The sequence below is a fragment of the Panicum virgatum genome, chromosome 2K (genome assembly GCF_016808335.1).
Source record: "Panicum virgatum strain AP13 chromosome 2K, P.virgatum_v5, whole genome shotgun sequence".
Taxonomy (NCBI): Eukaryota; Viridiplantae; Streptophyta; class Magnoliopsida; order Poales; family Poaceae; genus Panicum; species Panicum virgatum.
In genome coordinates, this window is record NC_053137.1 from 9,288,354 (window position 1) to 9,308,113 (window position 19,760).

General features: G+C 45.0%; 1 protein-coding gene, 1 long non-coding RNA gene and 1 pseudogene across 3 annotated transcripts; 1 reads left to right on the plus strand and 2 right to left on the minus strand.

Moving 5' to 3' along the window:
• The first annotated feature begins 2,321 nt into the window (after positions 1-2,321).
• LOC120665499 (ethylene-responsive transcription factor ERN1-like) lies at positions 2,322-5,477 on the plus strand. The gene has a single exon (XM_039945080.1). The coding sequence runs from the start codon at positions 3,762-3,764 to the stop codon at positions 4,671-4,673; it is 912 nt and encodes a 303-aa protein (XP_039801014.1). The 5' UTR covers positions 2,322-3,761; the 3' UTR covers positions 4,674-5,477.
• On the minus strand, positions 2,345-6,635 carry LOC120665508. Of its 2 annotated transcripts, none has more exons than XR_005671191.1 (2): positions 6,189-6,635; positions 2,345-3,100 (listed from the first exon to the last, which is right to left on the minus strand). It is a non-coding gene; the product is annotated as an uncharacterized LOC120665508 (long non-coding RNA). The 2 variants fall into 2 exon arrangements; XR_005671183.1 differs by having other exon boundaries at positions 5,971-6,610.
• Positions 6,636-7,223: 588 nt separating this feature from the next.
• Positions 7,224-17,419, minus strand: LOC120695051 (annotated as a pseudogene).
• Between the last annotated feature and the right edge of the window lie 2,341 nt (positions 17,420-19,760).

The window sequence follows — 19,760 nt, forward strand, 5'->3', positions numbered from 1 at the left end:
ACTTCAATTTTTTTGGCGTGTAGTATATGTTTTCTTGGGTTTTTCATTGTCCCTGCATTTGTGCATTTGAAGTTGAAAATGAAATTAAATTTTTATCCTTGATTGAGCTAGCCATCTCGAATGGAGCCAAACATCCAAAAATGCCAACTTGCAATTGTTTACCAACCGCGGACGGAAGAGTAATTTTCGGTGGTGATCCTTATGTAAACTTATAATTTTGGATCTTATAAGGGGAAAAGCATCACGTGACATTGAACTATTGAGTTTCTTAGGGCACCCACAACAGTAAACGTGAGCTTCTTTCTATAATGTGTCTCCAACGGCTCATCTTTAGCACACGACAATCGTGAGCCCCCGCATTAAATTATTTAACTCATCATCTTCTCCGATCATCCAGAAGAAGAACGTAGCGGCGAGCAGTCCAGTAGTCTCTTCTGATCGGCCAGGAACTTCCCCTGCTCCATGCGCACAGCACCACGGCTGGCGCTTGTTCGCGTCGGAGACCGATCGTTGTGGCTGCGCTGACGACCCCACCCATCCATCGCACCGGTCTCGCGCGCCGCTGGTGGCCTTGTGCGCGCGCGGCCGACGACCAGCACCCACGCGTGGCTGCTGGTGCGAGCGGCAGGGGAGAGCGCGCTCGGCCCCTCAGTCCGCGCTTGCCTTGAATGCGTGGGCCCGCTTAGCATTGGGACGCGTGCTAGCGGCTCTGAGAGCAAGTATAATGGCCGGCTGGGAGCTGGCGTGACAGAGGAGAGAGAGTCGACTGGGCGACTCGCAAAATACCGGCCTCAGCTGGCGCAGACGCGCTGGACGTCCTGCCATTGACTGAGCAGCGAGCTAGCAGCAGCGGAGCCCACCAACATCCCGCTCGCGTCGTGGAATTTGGGCCCAGCTGATGGGGCCATAGGTGGGGCCCACGGAGTTAGTTTTATCAAATATATGAAAATGTTTTACCAAACATATGGAAATGTTTTGATGAACTTTTTTTCACTACGTAACTAAACAGGGCCTTAAAACTGTACTGATTGATTGTAAACATCTCCCGTGGCCCATCAACGAGCTCCAGCTAATAGACACCTTTGCGTCATGGCCTCTCATCATGTTTGGTTAGAAATTTGGAATTATCCCATCAAAAAAAAAGAAATTTGGAATTATCGATGAAAGGGTCTCTTTTTTGTATGGGCCGTCTTTTCTTAGTTACTGTATCTATAAATAGGTTTCAACTAAAGCCAGATTGCAGTGGAAATGTTCTATGTTGTAATTTTGCATCTTGCTAGCTGAAAACAAAGGATATGGACTAGAGGTCACGTTCTCCACCAATAATGTCAGGCCATCATAGTTTGGCAATCAGTTTTTACCTTCTCATTATATGGTCTGAGAAAGTAAATATCATATATTTAAACACAGAGGGAGTATGATCACAAATAGGAGGTTTGGAAAATATATGATGGCATAAGCAACCTTGTAGCAGCAGATATCTGATAGTGGATTAGTGGTTACTGGCTTACGGCGTGGTTCATCCATTTGACTGGTATGCATCAGAGATGCAATGCAAGTGAAGCAAAGGCGCGAAATGAACACACATGGCATTCTAATAGCCTTAGGGCGTGCTACATGCCTGCCAAATTGCTAATAAAATTGCAGGCCAGCTACAGGCGCACTTACTGTCTAACTGGTCAATTAAGCTTCAGCTCTGTGTTATGGATTTATTAATACCAAATGGTTACTCGTTAGGTTTCTTTTTTGGATAGAGGAACTCATCTCACATCGCCTAGGGTTTATTTTAAATTCAATCTACATTCTAAATTCGGCCAAAGGAAACTTTCATCGTATGTACTTGAGAAACAGAGAAAATCTGAAAGTCTTGGCCGCACATGAGAAACAGAGAAGGCGAAGCAGAGGTTACCTATAAGAACATATTGAGCTGTTTCTGCCGGCCTTTGCCTGTTGGTTCCAAGAATTTTATACGTGATCCACAGTGACTGAAAGTTTTGCGGCTTTCTGGTTTCTTCCTTTTCTATGTGAATTATGTGCAACTAATAGTTTTTTTCTAGATAGAAATTGTAAAAAGAAAATCTTCGCCGGCACTGTACTAGTTTAACAATAAAGTTCTTTCTAAGTGGAGATGATGGAGCCCACTAACTTTGACCTCTGCATTTATCAACCTAGATTAACCAGCCGTGCTCAATACTTCGGCGTGTAAACTTTGTTCTGGAGTCACCAGCAGCTTGACTACTCCACATGCCAAATCTACCATCGACTTGCAGACTATCATCTCTAACCGTATAACACATGAATGCACTTTTACATCCACGAAACTTTCTACTTCAGAAACAAGTAATGTGCAGTAAAGAACGAAAATTACTTGAAAACCCTCACCTTACATTGTGACAAATCAAGTTCTTACAAGTATCCTGAACAATCCTGAACGAAGCAACACTCAACAAAGTCTACTACAGCATTGCGACAGCCCGGGTCAAACGTTCTTAAAGGCACTCCAGGTGAACGAAGCACCAGGAATGTTTCTTCAGGCATGGGAGCCACGTCTCTGGTCTCTCCCTGGTGGCCTGGTGCACCTGACTGCTAAACAAAAGGCCATGCCTCGGCCATTGCAGTGTCATTGTGGTTAACCACACCGCCCATTCTTTAATTCCATCTCTTATACGGTGATGTCTTTCTTGTTTACTTCTATGACAGGCACCCAAGTCGTCAGTAGCAACATGAACCATGCGATGATGCCGCCAAGTGGCAAACAGTCGTGCCACCATGACCTGCCTCAGTTTCTTTGGGGAAGCTGGTGTGGCATGTAAAATATCTGCAAGCAGGTAGTTAGGGACAAAGCAGCAGATAGACTATGCTATTAGCATTTAAACAGAACGCACAGTTTGAGTTAATCTAATGCAGTGCCGGCGAGATAGAAACTTCTATAATTTGCGACCGGCTCATGAGAACAAGTAACCAGTAAACGGAGTTTTAATTATTCGAGAAAAGGTAAACAGAGTTTTTTTTTTTGGCTCACAGTTGCAGTATGAAAAAAAAACCCCCAGCAACCTGTGGATCTCGTACAATATTCATGGAACCAGCAGGTGTCAAAGGCCTGCAGAAAAAAAATCAGATAATTCATTGCAACAATAAGCTACAGTCAATAGAAGTCAAAGCATTTCGATCTATTTTCCACCGCTCTCCCTTGAAATGGATCTATAGAAGAGCTTGAAGTCAGGAACCCAACAACAAAAGAATTTGTTGAAGAAGATGAAAACTTCTATGCATAGTAAATTATTCGAGAGTTCAAGCACACACCACAGTAATTCTTTGGGATTCCCAGCCCACAGTTCAGAGATAAACCACAAAACTGACCATGGGGTGGGGTTAATTTCGAGCCCATGGTTCAGTAAACCACACCAAGGAAGCATCAAACATGTCACCCTAGCTAGTTTCAGGGCCGGGAAACAAAGGTTGATTTTGTCAACTGGGATAACGGACAAAGATGTCAGCCACTAAGACCACATCAACACATTGTAATAAGCTACGGAATACAGCATCATGCCCTCAATGCCTCTTAGAAAACTCAGCCAGCCTCTAACGCACTAGGAAGATTTGGACATCAGAGACAAGGGGAACATGACAAGGCCCCCACTAAACCCAACATCTCAACATCACGCCTCCCCTTATATTCAGACACCAGATCCTCCCCCAAAGTTCAGACCAAAGTTCAGAACACCTGCGAAAGCGCATTGCCCCTTGATCTCTTCTTCCCAATGGAACTCCAGTTCCAGCAGCCACAAAGCCATCCCCAGCAGCAATGCAGCTACCAGCTGCCAGTCAGGAAGGAGACCAAGTCCAGCCCCAAAGTAAGAAGCAAATGTGGCGGCGGTGGCGGCAAGTTCGTGGGCGTCAGGCAGAGGCCCTCGGGGAGGTGGGTGGCCGAGATCAAGGATACCACCCAGAAGATACGGATGTGGCTCGGCACATTCGAGACCGCCGAGGAAGCGGCGCAGGCCTACGACGAGGCAGCCTGCCTCCTTAGGGGCGCGAACACGCGCACCAACTTCGCCACCGGTGCGCATGCCTCGTCGCCGTCCTCGCCGCTCGCGGCGAGGATCCGCGGCATCCTCAACCACAAGAAGCTGAAGAAGAACGCAGCCCCGCCTACCGTCAATTTCTTCCCCGCAGTGTACCATCGTGCTGGCGCCATCGGCACAGCCGTCGCAACTAGCAGCACTAGCACCAGCACCATCACCACAACCACCAGCAGCAGCAGTCCTAGCTCCAGCATCAACTTCTCCATGAGCAGCAATGGCGTTCGCACTCCCATCCTCCCTGCTCAGAGCATAGCTGAGGAAGTCTGCAGGCCATACTTGATCAGTGGAAGCGAAGAGCTCCAGCAGCTGGCCTCACAGCAGTACGAACAATGTTGGGCACTCAACACCAGCCTGCCATCTACAGATGGATGCGCCATGGCTAACAACAATGCTTGCTCGGCGGTCGCAGATGCAGAGCTCGGCAAGATCAAGCTGGAGAAGGAGTTGTTTGACACGGACAGAGTCCCAAATGGCGGAATGGACAGAGTTCAGGACAAGGAGTTGTTTGACACGGGAAATGATCCATCAGACTCCTTATGGGATCTGCCACCTATTTGCCCTCTGTCTTGCAGGTCTTTGATGTATTAGACTAGAAAAAGATTTTGCAGCTTCGTATCTCAGTGTCCCAACCTTTTGGGTCTGTTTTCTGCTCCTAGGAGCCAATTCCGTACCAAAAAAAAAGAGTGTATGAGGAATGATGGCCAGCAAGCAGAGTAATGGGACGATATATTTTTCATCTAGATGAATGGATTTTACAGAACTTCTCTTGGGTTTTTTCCTTTTCCTTTTCTTCAGGAAACAGACTTAGATTCTTTTGAGTTACCTCCAGAGAGTTTTATCATTCCTATGTACAACAATAATGTAAATTTTTGTGGTGGATTTTTAAAGAAATTAGGTATGCGATATTTTCATGGTACATCTGTAGACTTAAAGTAGCTTTTTTTACAGAATACTGGTTCTGAGGGGAACAATTATGATTTTATAGGCAAAATCTATATTAAATGATATTTGCAAGTATTTGTCAACCAACCAAATGAAGGTTCCTTGGATGGTAAGTTTAGTGGAAATACTTATGAAAATACTGATTTTATGTTAGGAAAAAGCCCATTTTACTACCCTCATCAATCACTTTATCCACTTAAGCCCCCGAGTAAAATTTAGGCTCAGTTTACTCCCACGAACTATTTTAATAGGTCCAATCTACCTCCTAATGAGATTTCTTTTTTTTGTTTCTCCTTGTACAAGATGAATTTTAAGTTCAAATTTTGTGGGTGGATAGAGGACATGATTCCATATGTTGCAAAACTATATTAAGAATTTTTCATAGTTATTTTCATAGGTTAGAAAGATTTAATACGAAATTGATCTTGGATATACATTTCTACATGAAAAGTAATTATAAAAAATTCATAATGTATTTTTCTAGCATAGGGCATCATACTATAAGTCACCTTGCAAAATTTGATGTAAAATTCCATTTGTACACGGAGAAATAAAAAATAGAAATCTCATTAGAGGGTAGATTGGACCAAATGAAATAGTTCAGGAAAGTAAATGAGCATAAGTTTTGTTTAGGAGATTAAGCGGACAAAGTGAATTTTTGCGGGGACCGAGGAGTAAAATGGGCCTTTTCCTTTATGTTATGGAAGCCCGTATGTATAAGAAAAATCTAGCATTTTTTATTATTAAACACAAATATTACTTAATCCATGAGATAGTGCATTTTTTAAGCCACCATTTTCACAAACACTCCCCTTACAATGTGAAGTTCGCTAATATGGTACCTATCTAGCAACAATTATTTGGGGAGCCACGGCATTGAAGTAGTGACGCCCTGTTTGGCAGAGCTCCCAGAGGGCCATACTAGAGCAGAGTAGTGACATACCAGATGATCCAGATTCCGTATCGCAGACTGATGATCGCGCCTCCATCAGGCATCGCTGCCACATACGGACGGGCTAATGGCACCCCACACGGCGCGCTATTCCCGGGCCGAATTCGCAGGTGGACAATGAGGTAGTAGGCATCCCAATGGCTGAACCACGAAGCAAATCCCCGACGAAACCCTAGGGAGCGCTCGGAAGAGGGGAAAAGAAAAATAACCTGTGCCCCGGTGAGGCGCCGACGAATTGCTTGTGGGGGGTCACCCTGCGGCCAGGCAGGCACCGCCTCGATGCTCCCGCGGCGGCGCCGCGCTAGGCGATGGTGGTGGGAAGCTTCAAGAAGCTGGACAGGAAGGGCAGAGCTCTGCAGGTGATCTTTAGTCGCCAGCTAGTTGGGCCGGGCCGTAGGCGCTGGTGGACCCAGCGGGCGTGGCGCCAAATTTCTCTCACGCTACAGAATTTTTCTACTCTATTCCGACGCGTCCGCCGCGCCCTGCCCCGGCGTTGCCGGCGGAGGAGCAGGCCGTCGCCTGAGGAGGCGAGGCCGAGCCGGCCACGGGGAACTGACGATGATGAACGGTAAGCCACAGAGCGTGCAAGATCCGTCAGAGAGTGGTTTCTGAACGGAGCAACGGGGACTGCTTGTGGATACTTGGATGTTGATGCGAGAGCAACGAATGAGGGGCTGATGATGAACAAGCTGAAAATGCCATCAGATATGCTGGATTTGGTTGCACTGTCCTTGATCGAATGGCATCATCGGTAGATGTGAATCGGTACATGGAAAAGAGACTGCAAATTTCGTCAGAAGCAAAACTTATGATCAGTTGAGTTCTTCCTCCCGTATTATAAAGAAAGTCGTTTCGAACATTAATACGGTATTTAAAAATAATTTTGACCACTAACTTTTTATTATAAAAATATAGTGAACGTGAATCTACTTATATCGCTTATATATTTTCAAACTCAACACAAAAGAATTTACTTATAATCAAAGTTTAAAATATTTGACTTAATACAAACTCAAAACGATTTTTTTTACGATATGGATATGGAAGGAGTATAAAGAAAGAGACTGCAAATCGTAGCTAGATAGCTGTGAGAATCATGGAGCTAGGAAATCAAAGAAACAAATTGCATTGGCAAACCCAATCGTGTCCAACGACTACTGCGCATGCGGCATACAACCAACAAAAGGTGCTCGCACATGCACAGCTCGTAATAAAATAGTAATACATACCACTGTCTCCGAGTCTCATTGAGGACAACTACTTGACTGATGAACATATCGTTTCACTACATCTGCCAATTCGTACTGCATGCAGGATGAAGCATGCATGCCAGTTACAGTATTCTGACTCACATACATAATAAAACACAGGAAAAACGTTGTAATCTAAAAAAAAAAAGGATCGGAGGGGATATGAAACAGCTGCAAAGGAAAGGAAAGGAGACACTTGATCGACTGACGACTGAGCTCAGCGGCTCATCATCAGATAATAATATAATATACTTGAGAACGGGCTTATTATTTGTATTATTCCTGGTAAGCTGGGCCCGCACATCTTCCACCAACTGCTTGCTATAACGACGATCCTTATCAACAATCAGAACTTCCTTGAGGCTGGGGAGGGATGACAGCCCAGACAAAGACACTGTGTACGGAGCACGTCAGCAGCTCAAGCCTAGGCGCTGTATTTTCTTCAAACTCCACTGACGTGATGCCAAGCCTCCCACTGCAAACTTTTTAAAATGAATTTTTTTCACATTTAAAGTATTGAACATAGATTAGTTATAAACCTATACAATTAGTTTTTTATTTCATCTAGATTTAATACTCCATACATATAAGATTCCCATTTGATGTGATAGATTTGGAATTTTGAATTTTATAACTAAACAAGGGACAAATAGGTGTCCCATCCCCAGCTCCAGCGTCGTCAAACTCGGGAATGCCCCCCGATGGAAAGTCAGATGACGCTGTTCAGTCAGGAATGACCAATTCAGCAGACGAAGGATGGCCAGGTTTGGTAGCTTGCCAAGCATTTCTACGGTGCCATCCACCTCCGCTAGCTTGGTCCCCTCTAGCCTCAACTTCACATGATTCTGGAGGCCGAAGACCCATTCCGGCAATTCGATCAGGGCGCCGCGCAGCTTGAGGCTCCGGAGGGTTTTCGGAGGCGAGTGCAGGCCATCCAAGCAGCCTAGTGCCGAGTACAATATATCGGGCACTCAGCAAACTAAGTTTTTACCGAGTGCCGCACTCGGTAAAACAAAACACTCGGCAAAGAATATTTTGCCTAGTGCCGGACACTCGGCAAATAGAGACACTCGGCAAAGAGCGACACTCGGCAAAGAGCCGGCAGCAGTTACCGGTAAATCACGGCCGTTATCTTTGCCGAGTGTCCTTGTGATGGACACTCGGCAAATATATTCTTTGCCGAGTGCGGTATTCAAACACTCGGCAAATTATTTTTTTTCTTCTTTTTGCCCTCAAAAATTTTGCCGAGTGCATTGTGTTGTTTGACGAGTGTCGCGGATACTCGGCAAAGAAACTGTCTCCGGTAGTGTTGGTCATATGAGTCACAATAAGGAATGCTACGACATCCCCCGGCACGATTGTATTGTACCTTCCTAAGCTTGATGATGGCCTGCGGCAGCTTGATTATTCGTGTACCAGCAACATCTAGTGTCTGCAATAGTGCAATTGCTTTAGGTTACCCAGTGACTCTGGCAGGTGAACAATACCTTTACATCCTCTTAAGGAAAGGTATTTTAGGTGAAAGAGCTTCGCAACAAACTCAAGGTGATGATCCACAAGACCCGATCGAGGTGCTTTCCAAGTCCAGCACACGCAGCAACCTCATCTTGTCAGAAATATAAAATGGCCTCCACTTCCCAAACACCGTTAGTGACCGTATACGAGATAAGTCCACTATGCTCTCGAACTCGCTTTGGTCACCCTCCCAACCGCTGCTTATAGCGAGGTGGCGTACCGTCACCTGGGTGTTTAAGCTACAACCTTCTTCCACTCTAAAAACAAGATTTTCCTCCATAGCCTTTGAGATACAGATTTCACGCGTGAGATCGTGGAGCTTGCAAGAAATACCTTTTTGTCTGCCAGCTGGTTCATTATATCCCATAGACTTTTTCTCCCATAGACTTGCCACGCACCTCACTTGATGAGTAACCCTCTGCATTCCATCGATGCACCAGGCGTCTTTTCCTAATAATGTAATCTTCTGGAAAGATGGACAGATATAAGAAACAAGACTTGAGATGATATGCCAAGCCCTCATAGCTTCTCATAAGGATAGTTCTTTTTTGTCCCAAGCTCTGAATTTATCTCTAGCTCAGAGCTAATATGCTCATTCAATTTTCTCCACACCACGGGAGTCATTGGTTGCTTAGCCAAGAAGCCACCCATGGTGACTATTGCAAGGGGAAGTCCATTGCACTTCTTCAGGATCGTTTGTGCCTCTTCAATCAATGCAGGATGATCTTTATCCAAATTTATGGCCTCCTTGGATAGCTGCAATTGGTAGAATTAAGTTTTTTAAGTATTGTAAGTTAAATTATGTGCAAATAAAGTTCCTATTTTGTATTAAACTGACTATGGCAAAATATTTGTCTTAAGTATCTTCTTAAAAGAACTCTTGCATATATAACAAACCAGTGGCAACCCCAACCGAAAAACAAAATATCTAATAATCTACTCATAATACACCCCGCTCTACATGAAAGGATCAGATAATGTGACATTGTTATTACGTGTTGAAAAGTGCTAAAGCAGAAACCCAAATCGATCTCCACAGGGCCCATTGTAACATAAACCCACATCTCCACAGGGCACATTGTTACATGAAGAAGAAGATTAAATCGTACTCTTCTAGCTTTATTTCTTATGTTTGTAACCCTCATTTTGAGGTTTAATTTAGAGTCCAAGAGGTCTTGTAATTTTTGGTTGTATTATCCACCTTGTAAATATAAAAGGCCGGTTTTTTTAAACTTAATTAGAAAACAAAAATAGGCTCCAGTGCCGATGGCCCATTCATGTGGCCAGGCGCGCCTGACATGGGGTCAAGCGTGGGCCAAGGGATTAGGCCTGCTAATGGGTTGGGTTGAAATGGGTTTTATGGGGTGGGTTTTGAAATGGAGTGTGTTTGGATGATTTAAAATGGGTTGTATTAGTTAATGGGGTGGGTCGGAGCGGGTTCTATATAAATGCGGGTTGAGGCGGGTTGGGGTGGGTTGAAATGAATATTTTTTACAAAATAGTATAACTATATATAAATGTGGGTCCCACGTGAGAGCTGGACTCTGAAATTAAAACCACGTGTTTATATCAGAAAATTTTATCGAAATTGTCTGAATTTTGTTGGAGATGACTCAGTACGACTGTCAGCTACTCTGTATAAAGCAGCGTGGCTAGAACTACACGTGGGCTCCACATCAAGAGCCGAACCCTAGAATTAAAATCTCGCGTTCACACTATAAAATTTTATCGAAATTGACTGAAATTTGTTGGAGATGACTCAGTACGACTGGCAGCTACTCTGTGCAAAGCAGCGTGGCTAGAACTACACGTGGGCTCCACATCAAGAGCCGGACCCTAGAATTAAAACCTCGCGTTCACACTATAAAATTTTATCGAAATTGACTGAAATTTATTGGAGATGACTCAGTACGACTGGCAGCTATTCTGTGCAAAGCAGCGTGGCTAGAACTACACGTGGGCTCCACATCAAGAGCCGGACCCTAGAATTAAAATCTCGCGTTCACACTATAAAATTTTATCAAAATTGACTGAAATTTGTTGGAGATGACTCAGTACGACTGGCATCTACTCTGTACAAAGCAGCGTGGCTAGAACTACACGTGGGCTCCACATCAAGAGCCGGACCCTAGAATTAAAATCTCGCGTTCACACTATAAAATTTTATCGAAATTGACTGAAATTTGTTGGAGATGACTCAGTACGATTGGCAGCTACTTTGTGCAAAGTAGCGTGGCTAGAACTACACATGGGCTCCACATCAAGACTCGGACCCTAGAATTAAACCTCGCGTTCACACTATAAAATTTTATCGAAATTGACTGAAATTTTTAGAGATGAGTCAATATGACTGACAGATACTCTGTGCAAAGTAGTGTGGCTAGACATATATGTGGTCCCCACATTAAGTATAGAACCATTAAATTCCTCTGCATAGTAGAACCCATGGGTTTTTATGGATTACCCGCTTATAATGGGGCGGGTTGGTTAGAGTTGAGAAATTAACTAATTGGGTTGGGTGGGGTTGGGTATCTAAATATGTTAATTTTGGGTGGGGTTGGGTATGGTGCGGGTTCCAACCCATTAGCAGGGCTACAAGGGATTAATATGTGACATGTGTACCCACTATCCTTGCCTTATAACAAAACGTGCCAGCATGGGATACTATCATGTGTACCCACCACTACTATTACTTGTCTTCGGTGTTATTTTGGGTTCGTTTACAGCCTATTCCTAAATTTTTTAAAGACTAGTAAGTAGTGTTGTGAGCATAACCTACAAATGAAAAAATTGGAGCAAGATTATACTGCACCAGTACCTTTTTGGTGAAGAGGTCAAGAGCATCTCTATTTTCTAGAACCTTTAGCTTGTATATGGTTCCTCGCTTTGACGAGCAATGCTTTGCAACATTTTCTTCCCGTGTAGTGATTACAATCCAGCTTCCGCTCTTCATGTTGTGGAAACTTTGTACTATCATGTCCCATTCGGCAATAGAAAACAAGTCATCTAGAACAATTAGACACTTGTTGCTTCTAAAAATTTTACCCAAATATTCAATCAATGCATCAACTTCTGTTACATTCTTCGTGCCTACCCCAAAGTCAATAGTGCCGTTCTTATTAGAGGATTGCGCATCTAGCTGAATAACTAAGCTCATAAGGACCTCCTTGAGAACAAATGGACGCATGATTGTGACGCAAGCACGCAAATCAAATAAGCCACTTAGCTTTGGACTTTGGTAGACCTCTTTGACTAGAGTAGTTTTTCCAACACCTCCCATTCTCCACACTGAGATCACTGTAGGTTGATGGTCTTTTTGCTGTGCAATTAGATTTATAGGATCAGACTCCTCTTTCTCTCGTCCCACAAGCTGAGATTCCTCCAAAGCACCTGTGATCGTCCCAATGCGAGTAAGGCTCTTTCCAACCATATTGCTACCGCCTACAAATTGACTTCCAAGAATCTCATCAGTTGGCATCGCATAGATGTTAGTACTGAGTCTGGCTTCATTTGAGCTAGACCCTGGCTTCAATAATGTTTGAGAAACCTGAGGCAAGCAAATAAAGATTTGACACATTGCTAGTCTTGTAATTTAGGTGATATTCCTAACTCTTAATATATGTGAGAACCTCCATAAAATTGTTGTATCTACATATGATCTCATGCAAAAGATTCAATATATCAAAATTCTAAAAGTTCAATACCGAAGTAGAAAGAGAATTAGAACATGCACTTGACTAAATGAGACATATATTTTCTTGATTTACAGCAGAAAATCAAACTGTAAGGCATGGTAGTATTTAAATTTCATCTATAAGCAATTCTATGGGATGAAGTAATTGAGGGTATTTTCTTGGATAATTTGATATAACTAGACCTAGTTTATCATGCATTATTATGGACAAAGTCAGTAGAAACAAGTAGCACCGGTTTAACCGATGACCCAGCACCGGTCAAACCGATGGTCATCGGATAAACCGACGCACATGCATCGGTGCATTGGACAGTGCACATGAAGACCAAGTGAAGAAATCCCAGTGACACAGGTTAAACCGACGGTGCATCAAACAAGCGTCGGTGCATTAACCGTAGCATTGTCCAGAGAGCATGTCAGGGCACAAGGAACCAAGTCTTCAGCACCGGTTGAACCGACGGTGCACAGGAGCAAGGTGTCGGTGCAATGACGTCAGCACTGCAGGAAACCAAGGAGAAAGATTTTCAGCACCAGTTGAACCGATGGGCGTCGGTGCAGTGCACCGGTTTAACGGGTGACAGCCACATAAGCAGCAGCGCGTGCCAGAAGTCCAACGGCTACTTCAGAGCTCAGAGTGACCAATTAAACTGACGGTCCAAGCACCGGTTTAACCGATGCCTATGTAGAAAAGTGGACAACGGCTACAAACGACTAGTTCGACTTGGTGGCCTATATATATGCCATCTCCCGGCCTTTGTGCAGTTGCTGGAGTCCAAGTGAAGTCCTAGACACAATGAAGAAGTTCTCCAAGCTACCCAAGTGCTTAGTAATCACATCTTTAGTCCTTAGCACATCTTTGAGAGTGTTAGTACTAGGTTAGCTCTTAAGTGAGTGAGAGAGCAAGGTGTTGTTGCCTTGTGAGTGGTTCTAGAGTGAACCAACAAGTGTATCTCGGTGCGCCAGCCCCTTGGAGCATTGGTGGCTCGCTGGCACGTCAACGACCCTCCGGCTTGGTGTGGAGCGGCGTCGACAACTTTATGCGGGGGACGTGAAGACCCCCTTCCTTCGTGGGCAAGCTCCTTAGTGGAAAGCGGGATCAAGGTGACCGTGATTGTGTTCACGGAAGAGATTTGATTGCCGAAATCAATACTCTTCGTGAGTGCTTCAACAACGTGGATATAGGTGTGCCTTTGTGGCTAACCGAACCACAGGATAAATCCTCATGTCAAGAGTTTGCTTCCTCTCATCCCCTCTTTATATTTTGGCATTTCATATTGCAACTCTTATGCCTTTACTTTCATAGAGTAGTATCTTGATAAGATTGACTATAGGTTGCTAAACTTTTTTTAGATAAGGGTTTCTCACTAGAAGAACCATAGTTGCACATCTAGATAGTTTGATTTAGTTTAAGTTTTGTGCAAACTAGTTGGACCCATAGGTTAAGAATTTTAATTGTCTAATTCACCTCCTCCCCCTCTTAGGCTAGAGCACCTGATAACTTTCATGACACTACACTTTCTTGGCCAGCACATAGGCTTGCAACTTCACCGTGCTTTGTGGCTAAGATGATTCGGCTTCCTTTCTTCTTGTTTGGAAAGTATTCCTTGATCGCCTCCCATTCCTCAATGGTGGACAGGTCATTAAGCACAATCAGATAGCTCGTCTTATTCACATGCTTATGCTTACTGAATGAATCAACCAAATCATCTTGCTTCATCACCCCCATCTTCATAAGAATCTGAGTTCCAATGTTCGTTTCTTCTTGCACCTTCCCGGCTTCTTCAAAAGAAGTTGAAAGTGATCGGGTGCTCTAGCCTAAGAGGGGGAGGGGGTGAATTAGGCACTAATAAAAACTTAGACCTATGGCTCCAACTAGTTTGCACAAAACTTAAACTAAAACATGCTATCAATATGTGCAACTAGGTTGTTCTAGTGTAAAACCCCTATCCCAAAAGAGTTTAGCAACCTATAGCCTTTCCTATCAAGAAACTATTCTATGAAAGTAAAGGCATACAAATTACTAGAAAGAAATGCGGAAGCTTAAAGAGCGGGATAGGAGATAGCAAACTCTTGACGCGGGTGTTTATCCCGTGGTTCGGTTAGCCACAAAGGCACACCTACATCCACGTTGTTGTAGCACTCACTAAGAGTATTGCTACTCGGCCACCAAGTCTCTTCCGTGAACACAATCACGGTCACCTTGGCCCCGGGTTCCACTAAGGAGCTTCTCCACAAAGGATGGGGGTCTCCACGTCCCCCGCACAAAGGTGTCGTCGCCGCTCCACACCAAGTCGGAGGGTCGATGACGTTGCCGGCGAGCTCCACGCTCCAAGGTGCCGGCGCACCAAGCTCTTGTTTTGGTTCACTAATGAACCACAGCACAAAGGCTCTAAGCCTTGCAAACTCACTCACTAAGAGCTAATCCTTTACACAACACTCTCAAAGTGTGCTAAGGGCTAAGGATATGATCTTGATGCTTTTGTATGGCTTGGAGATGTTCTTGGGTGTGTGTGGGATGTCCAGCAACTCCAGCAATCTTCAAATGGCCGGGGTGAGGCGTATATATAGGCCACCAAGTCTTGTAGCCGTTGCTCCAACGGTTAGCTGAAAATCTGCGTACCACCGGAAGAACCGATGCCTCTTGGCAGGGTAGCGTCGGTTCATCCGGTCACTCATAACACGAAGTAGCCGTTGGACTCCTGACGACTGACGCAGAGACCACCGGTTGAACCGATGCTTTGCACCGATGCCTCACCGGTTCAACCGGTGCTGAAGGAATCTTCTCCTGGACGCTGACGTCATTACACCGGTGGTATGCACCGATGCCCCATCGGTTGAACCGGTGCTGAAGACACTTCTCCTGGGCACTGACATCGCCTCTGGTACAAAGGACGGCCAATGCACCGATGCCCCATTTTGACCCGTCGGTTCAACCGGTGCCTGTAGGCTGACTTGGCTTCGATTTCCTCCTGCACCAAACATCGTAGCGTCGGTTCTTCCGACAAGCGTCGGATGCACCGGTGCCCCTGGCGTCGGTTCTTCCGGTGCTCCTGATCCGAAGAGCTTTCAGGGCGCTGCCCTGAGACCCGCGAGGGGCGGCTCCCCCTCGACCCCCGTCCGCTAACCGGGTAGCGGAACCCCCGTAGGGGCTGCCCTTCGGGCCTTGCTACGCCTATTTTCTCTTTCTCTTTGTCATCACTTGAACCTAAAAGCCTGAGAATGATCATCTTAACAATCATATTAGTCCAAGTGTTGTGTTGTCATTCGATCACCAAAATCACTCGAAATGGCATAAATGGTGCCATGTTCGTTACAGAAGTTCGGTAGAATTGACTCATAATGCATTGGAGGAACTCGAGGGGACGGAAAGGATGCACAATCCTGATCCAAGCGTAGAGATCAAACTTCTTGCTTCTCTTCAGATTATCGTACTCTCGTTTGACGACAACAGTCTGACCAAGAAGACCATTTGTTCCCCACACAGCGATCACTGTAAGATCCTCGTTGCCCTCGTTGAACAGTTGGGAAAGATCCACTTTTGCTTTGTCCTTCTGCCTCCTTGCTTCCTCAATGCCAAACATTGTTCCACAGGTATATTTACGATGAGTCCGTTAATTTATCCCGTATAGTAAGAGAATTAATTAATGCAAAATAGATTCCTTTCTTTTCGATGGAAGTACAATAGCAGTTGTTGTTTCCTTAGCTATTTCAACCTTTGATGCTATATTTTGTCCTTTACAGGGTTCTGCATCGCAGCGTGCCGGCGATGGATCTCTAGCTCCAAATGAAGAAGGAAGCGGCGAACAATCCAACAATCTAGAGGATGGCAGCGATGTGTGACCGAGTCGTACACTTTTGCTTCTTTATGTGATGTCTCTGATACTCTACTTCTTCTTCAAACTATACTTGTGGTATACTTGTGCTTGAATTCCGATCGAGAATATGCATGTATGCATGACGGTTTGATTCACAATGTTTATGCATGTGAATTTCTGTGATTTGTAACAATGTATGCATGTATGGATGTATGGATTCCTGTAATATTTCATGTGTATTCTGTAATTCACAACATTTATGTTGATTCATGCGAATTCATGTGATATTTGATGAGTATGTGCTTTCTCCAACCCTGGTTGTTTGAAAGGGAGCTCCCAGTATTCACGTCGGCCACCCTAGCCGACGTGAACACTGGGAGGCCTGCCACATTTCATGCGTGCAATATTCTCATCGGCTTCTTCAAGGGCCGACGTGATTACTTTGCGTTGCCACATCACCCCGCCATGTCACCGGGCCTGCCACGTCAACTATTCACGTCTATATTGCCGTCGGTTGAAAGGTGGCCGACGTGAATATTTTAATTACGTCGGTGGCCGACGTGAACAATTCTTATTTACGTCTACATTTTCTCGTCGGTTTATTTATGTCGGCATGCCGACATGAAACTCTATTTTCGTCGGCCTTTGCCTTATTGACGTTGGCTTCTGGCCGACGGTGAATTACGCGATTCTTGTAGTGCAGTTGCAGGCTTGGGGCCAGCAGTGCCCTTGATGAGACGGTACCGTATGTTCCTCTGGCTGACATCCTCAACCTTTGCCCTGAGTTCCTTCATCCGTGTGGCCACTTTGTGACGATCAACCAGCGTCCGGAGGAAGCACCACCTAGATGGCTTCCCAAGTCGAACGGCTAGATCTTGGAGGCAGTCTTCGACATCGTAGGACACGTCGCGGACCTGCTTGACCCAGGTCTTGACAACCTTGTGCTCGTCTCGCTCCTCATGCGCTGCCATCACGAAAGCGAGCATCATCTCGAGCTCATCCTTGATGAAAGCCTGATCACGCTGGACGCCCAGCTGCAGAGCCACCTCCTGCGCGATGGTGGACTTGGCGTAGCTGAGCGCTCCATTCAGCACGGACTTGCAAACGCACTGGGGTCTGTGAATAGTGTAATAGATCGGCTGAGTTGAGGAAGAAGAGCAATGCATAAATATGGAACAGTTAATAATCGAAATGATTACGTTCGAAGAAAAAAGACTAAAAAAGAAATGAAACCTACATTATTACTTCAAAAAGAAAAAGAAATGAAACCTACAAGCTTACCGTTTTCACGGCTCCCCGTTGCAGTTTACAGTTTTGTGAGGAAGAAGATGAAAAAATGTGGCAGCAGATAGAGCAGTCCGGATGAGAGAACAGAGCTACTACTGGGCACTGGTCGATCGGGAAGAAGATATGCAAGAACGCAGGCCGGGGAACTGCGGAGGAAGCTGAAGTAGGGAGCGCCGGTGGATGCAGGACGCAGGTGGGCAGGTCTAGGAGGATCCAGCTATGCTAGCTTGCGTCAGAGCAGTTTGTCTTTGTTTTCTCTCCAGAACAGTGTGTTGACCTATATAGTTAAAGCATTTTTTCTAAGAATTGAGAAGGGCATGCAACCTCGTCTTGAGAAAACTAATGCCACAAGAAATGGAGCGGGTCCATTGGGAGGTTGAACCAATCAGCTGGAGGAGCACGACGAGAGATTCCGTCTCCACGCACCTTTACCTGTGCCTGCCGCAACCTCGCGGGCTCCCCAGGGACAGGGACAATATATATGTATGTATATATCAGTCTGCAGTATAGGAACTGCCTGGCCCAGTGTGAGGATAGATAGATTTGGTTAGATCTTAAATTTTTTTGACAAAAATTATCACATCAAATATTTGGACACAACATAAAGCATTAAATGTGGATAAAAGAAAAAAATCAATTGCACAGTTCGCGTGTAAATTGCGAGACGAATCTTTTGAGACTAATTGCACTATGATTTGACAATGTGGTGCTACAGTAAATATTTGTTAATGATGAATTAATTAGGCTTAATGAATTCGTCACGTAGATTACAGACGGAATCGGTAATTTATTTTATTATTAATTTACGTTTAATATTTTAAATGTGTATCCGTATATTTTAAAAATTTTGCGCTAAAAGAACTAAACACACCCCACTGGAGGAGGAGAGTCAGAGAGATTCCGTCACCACGCACCTTTGCATGTGCCTGACGAAAACCTCGCTGGCTCCCAGCTTCCAAGGTCCCACCTACCGTGCATGAGACGATGGTGAGAGCTGAGTAGATCTGAAAACAAAGGAAACTAATCCAAAACAGACCGAGGAAGCCAACTAGTAGGTCAAAATCAAATACATATTAGGTACATCCGCAGTATAGGAAAATCGGACTATAATAGTTCCTAGCCCTCTGAATTCATGGAGAACCAGACCATTAATTTTGTGTTGGAGCTGCTAGCACCTGGACGTGCATCCAGGACGCTAGCGTCAAACAGTACCACCAGAATAAAAAAAAATTCCCGCTGAACCATTGGCTGATGTTGTATGCAACATGGCTGATTGCATCATGAGAAATCAAGAGATGAAACATCAAAAGTGAAGCGCCCCGACCCGAAGATCAAGGCTAAACCATGTATTAATTACCGAATAAGGTCTCCGGCATAATACATGTTACATCAAGTGGAGTCCAGAGTCATACAGAGCTTTATTTAATACGTACATGAGGAGTAAAATGACAACACAAAGCTACACAGAACAACCATAGGATAACAACTAGCATAGCGACATGCAGGACTAGCTCTTCATCCATCACGGCTCCACTCGATCAGCTTGGGTGCGGACACGATCTACTCGTAGTCTTCTAGCACAAAGTCAGGATCCTCTGGAGAAAAATTAACAGGGGTGAGTACAAAAGTACTCAGCAAGCTCCACCTCACCCTACGGGAGGGGAAATGACATGCACGACGCACATTGAGCACAATGCATTAGCAATGCAACTAATGGTATGCAACCCCTTCCCAACACAACCCACAATAGGTAGCTCACTAGTTGTCAGGACCACACCGTAGCCTGTCCATACCGTGGACACGGACCATTCGAATGAATTATACACTCTGCAGAGGTTGTACGCTTTACTCACACGCACTTCACCGTCCAGAGACGGCTCCGTCATAGCCGACACCCAGCCGTGGCTCAACCCCGACTAGCCGCCCCCAAACCCTCGGGTCTGGACCAATCCAGGTCTCACCCCAAAACATATCCACCTCAGACGACTACCAGGTTAGCCAGTGGGATTAGGCTAAGGTTTGCCCATACAAACTCATGTGGTCGTACTGAAAGTAAGCTAGGTGAGATGTCAAAACAACTCGGTCCTTATGGTTCACCAGGGCAGCAACCATCCCTCAACATGTCAACTCGAGCCTACCACCACGGTAGCACTCACCTGCCAGTTTACCACCACGGTAGCGCCGGCTCCAGCATACTGAGCTGCCTTGGTCTCAGCCAGA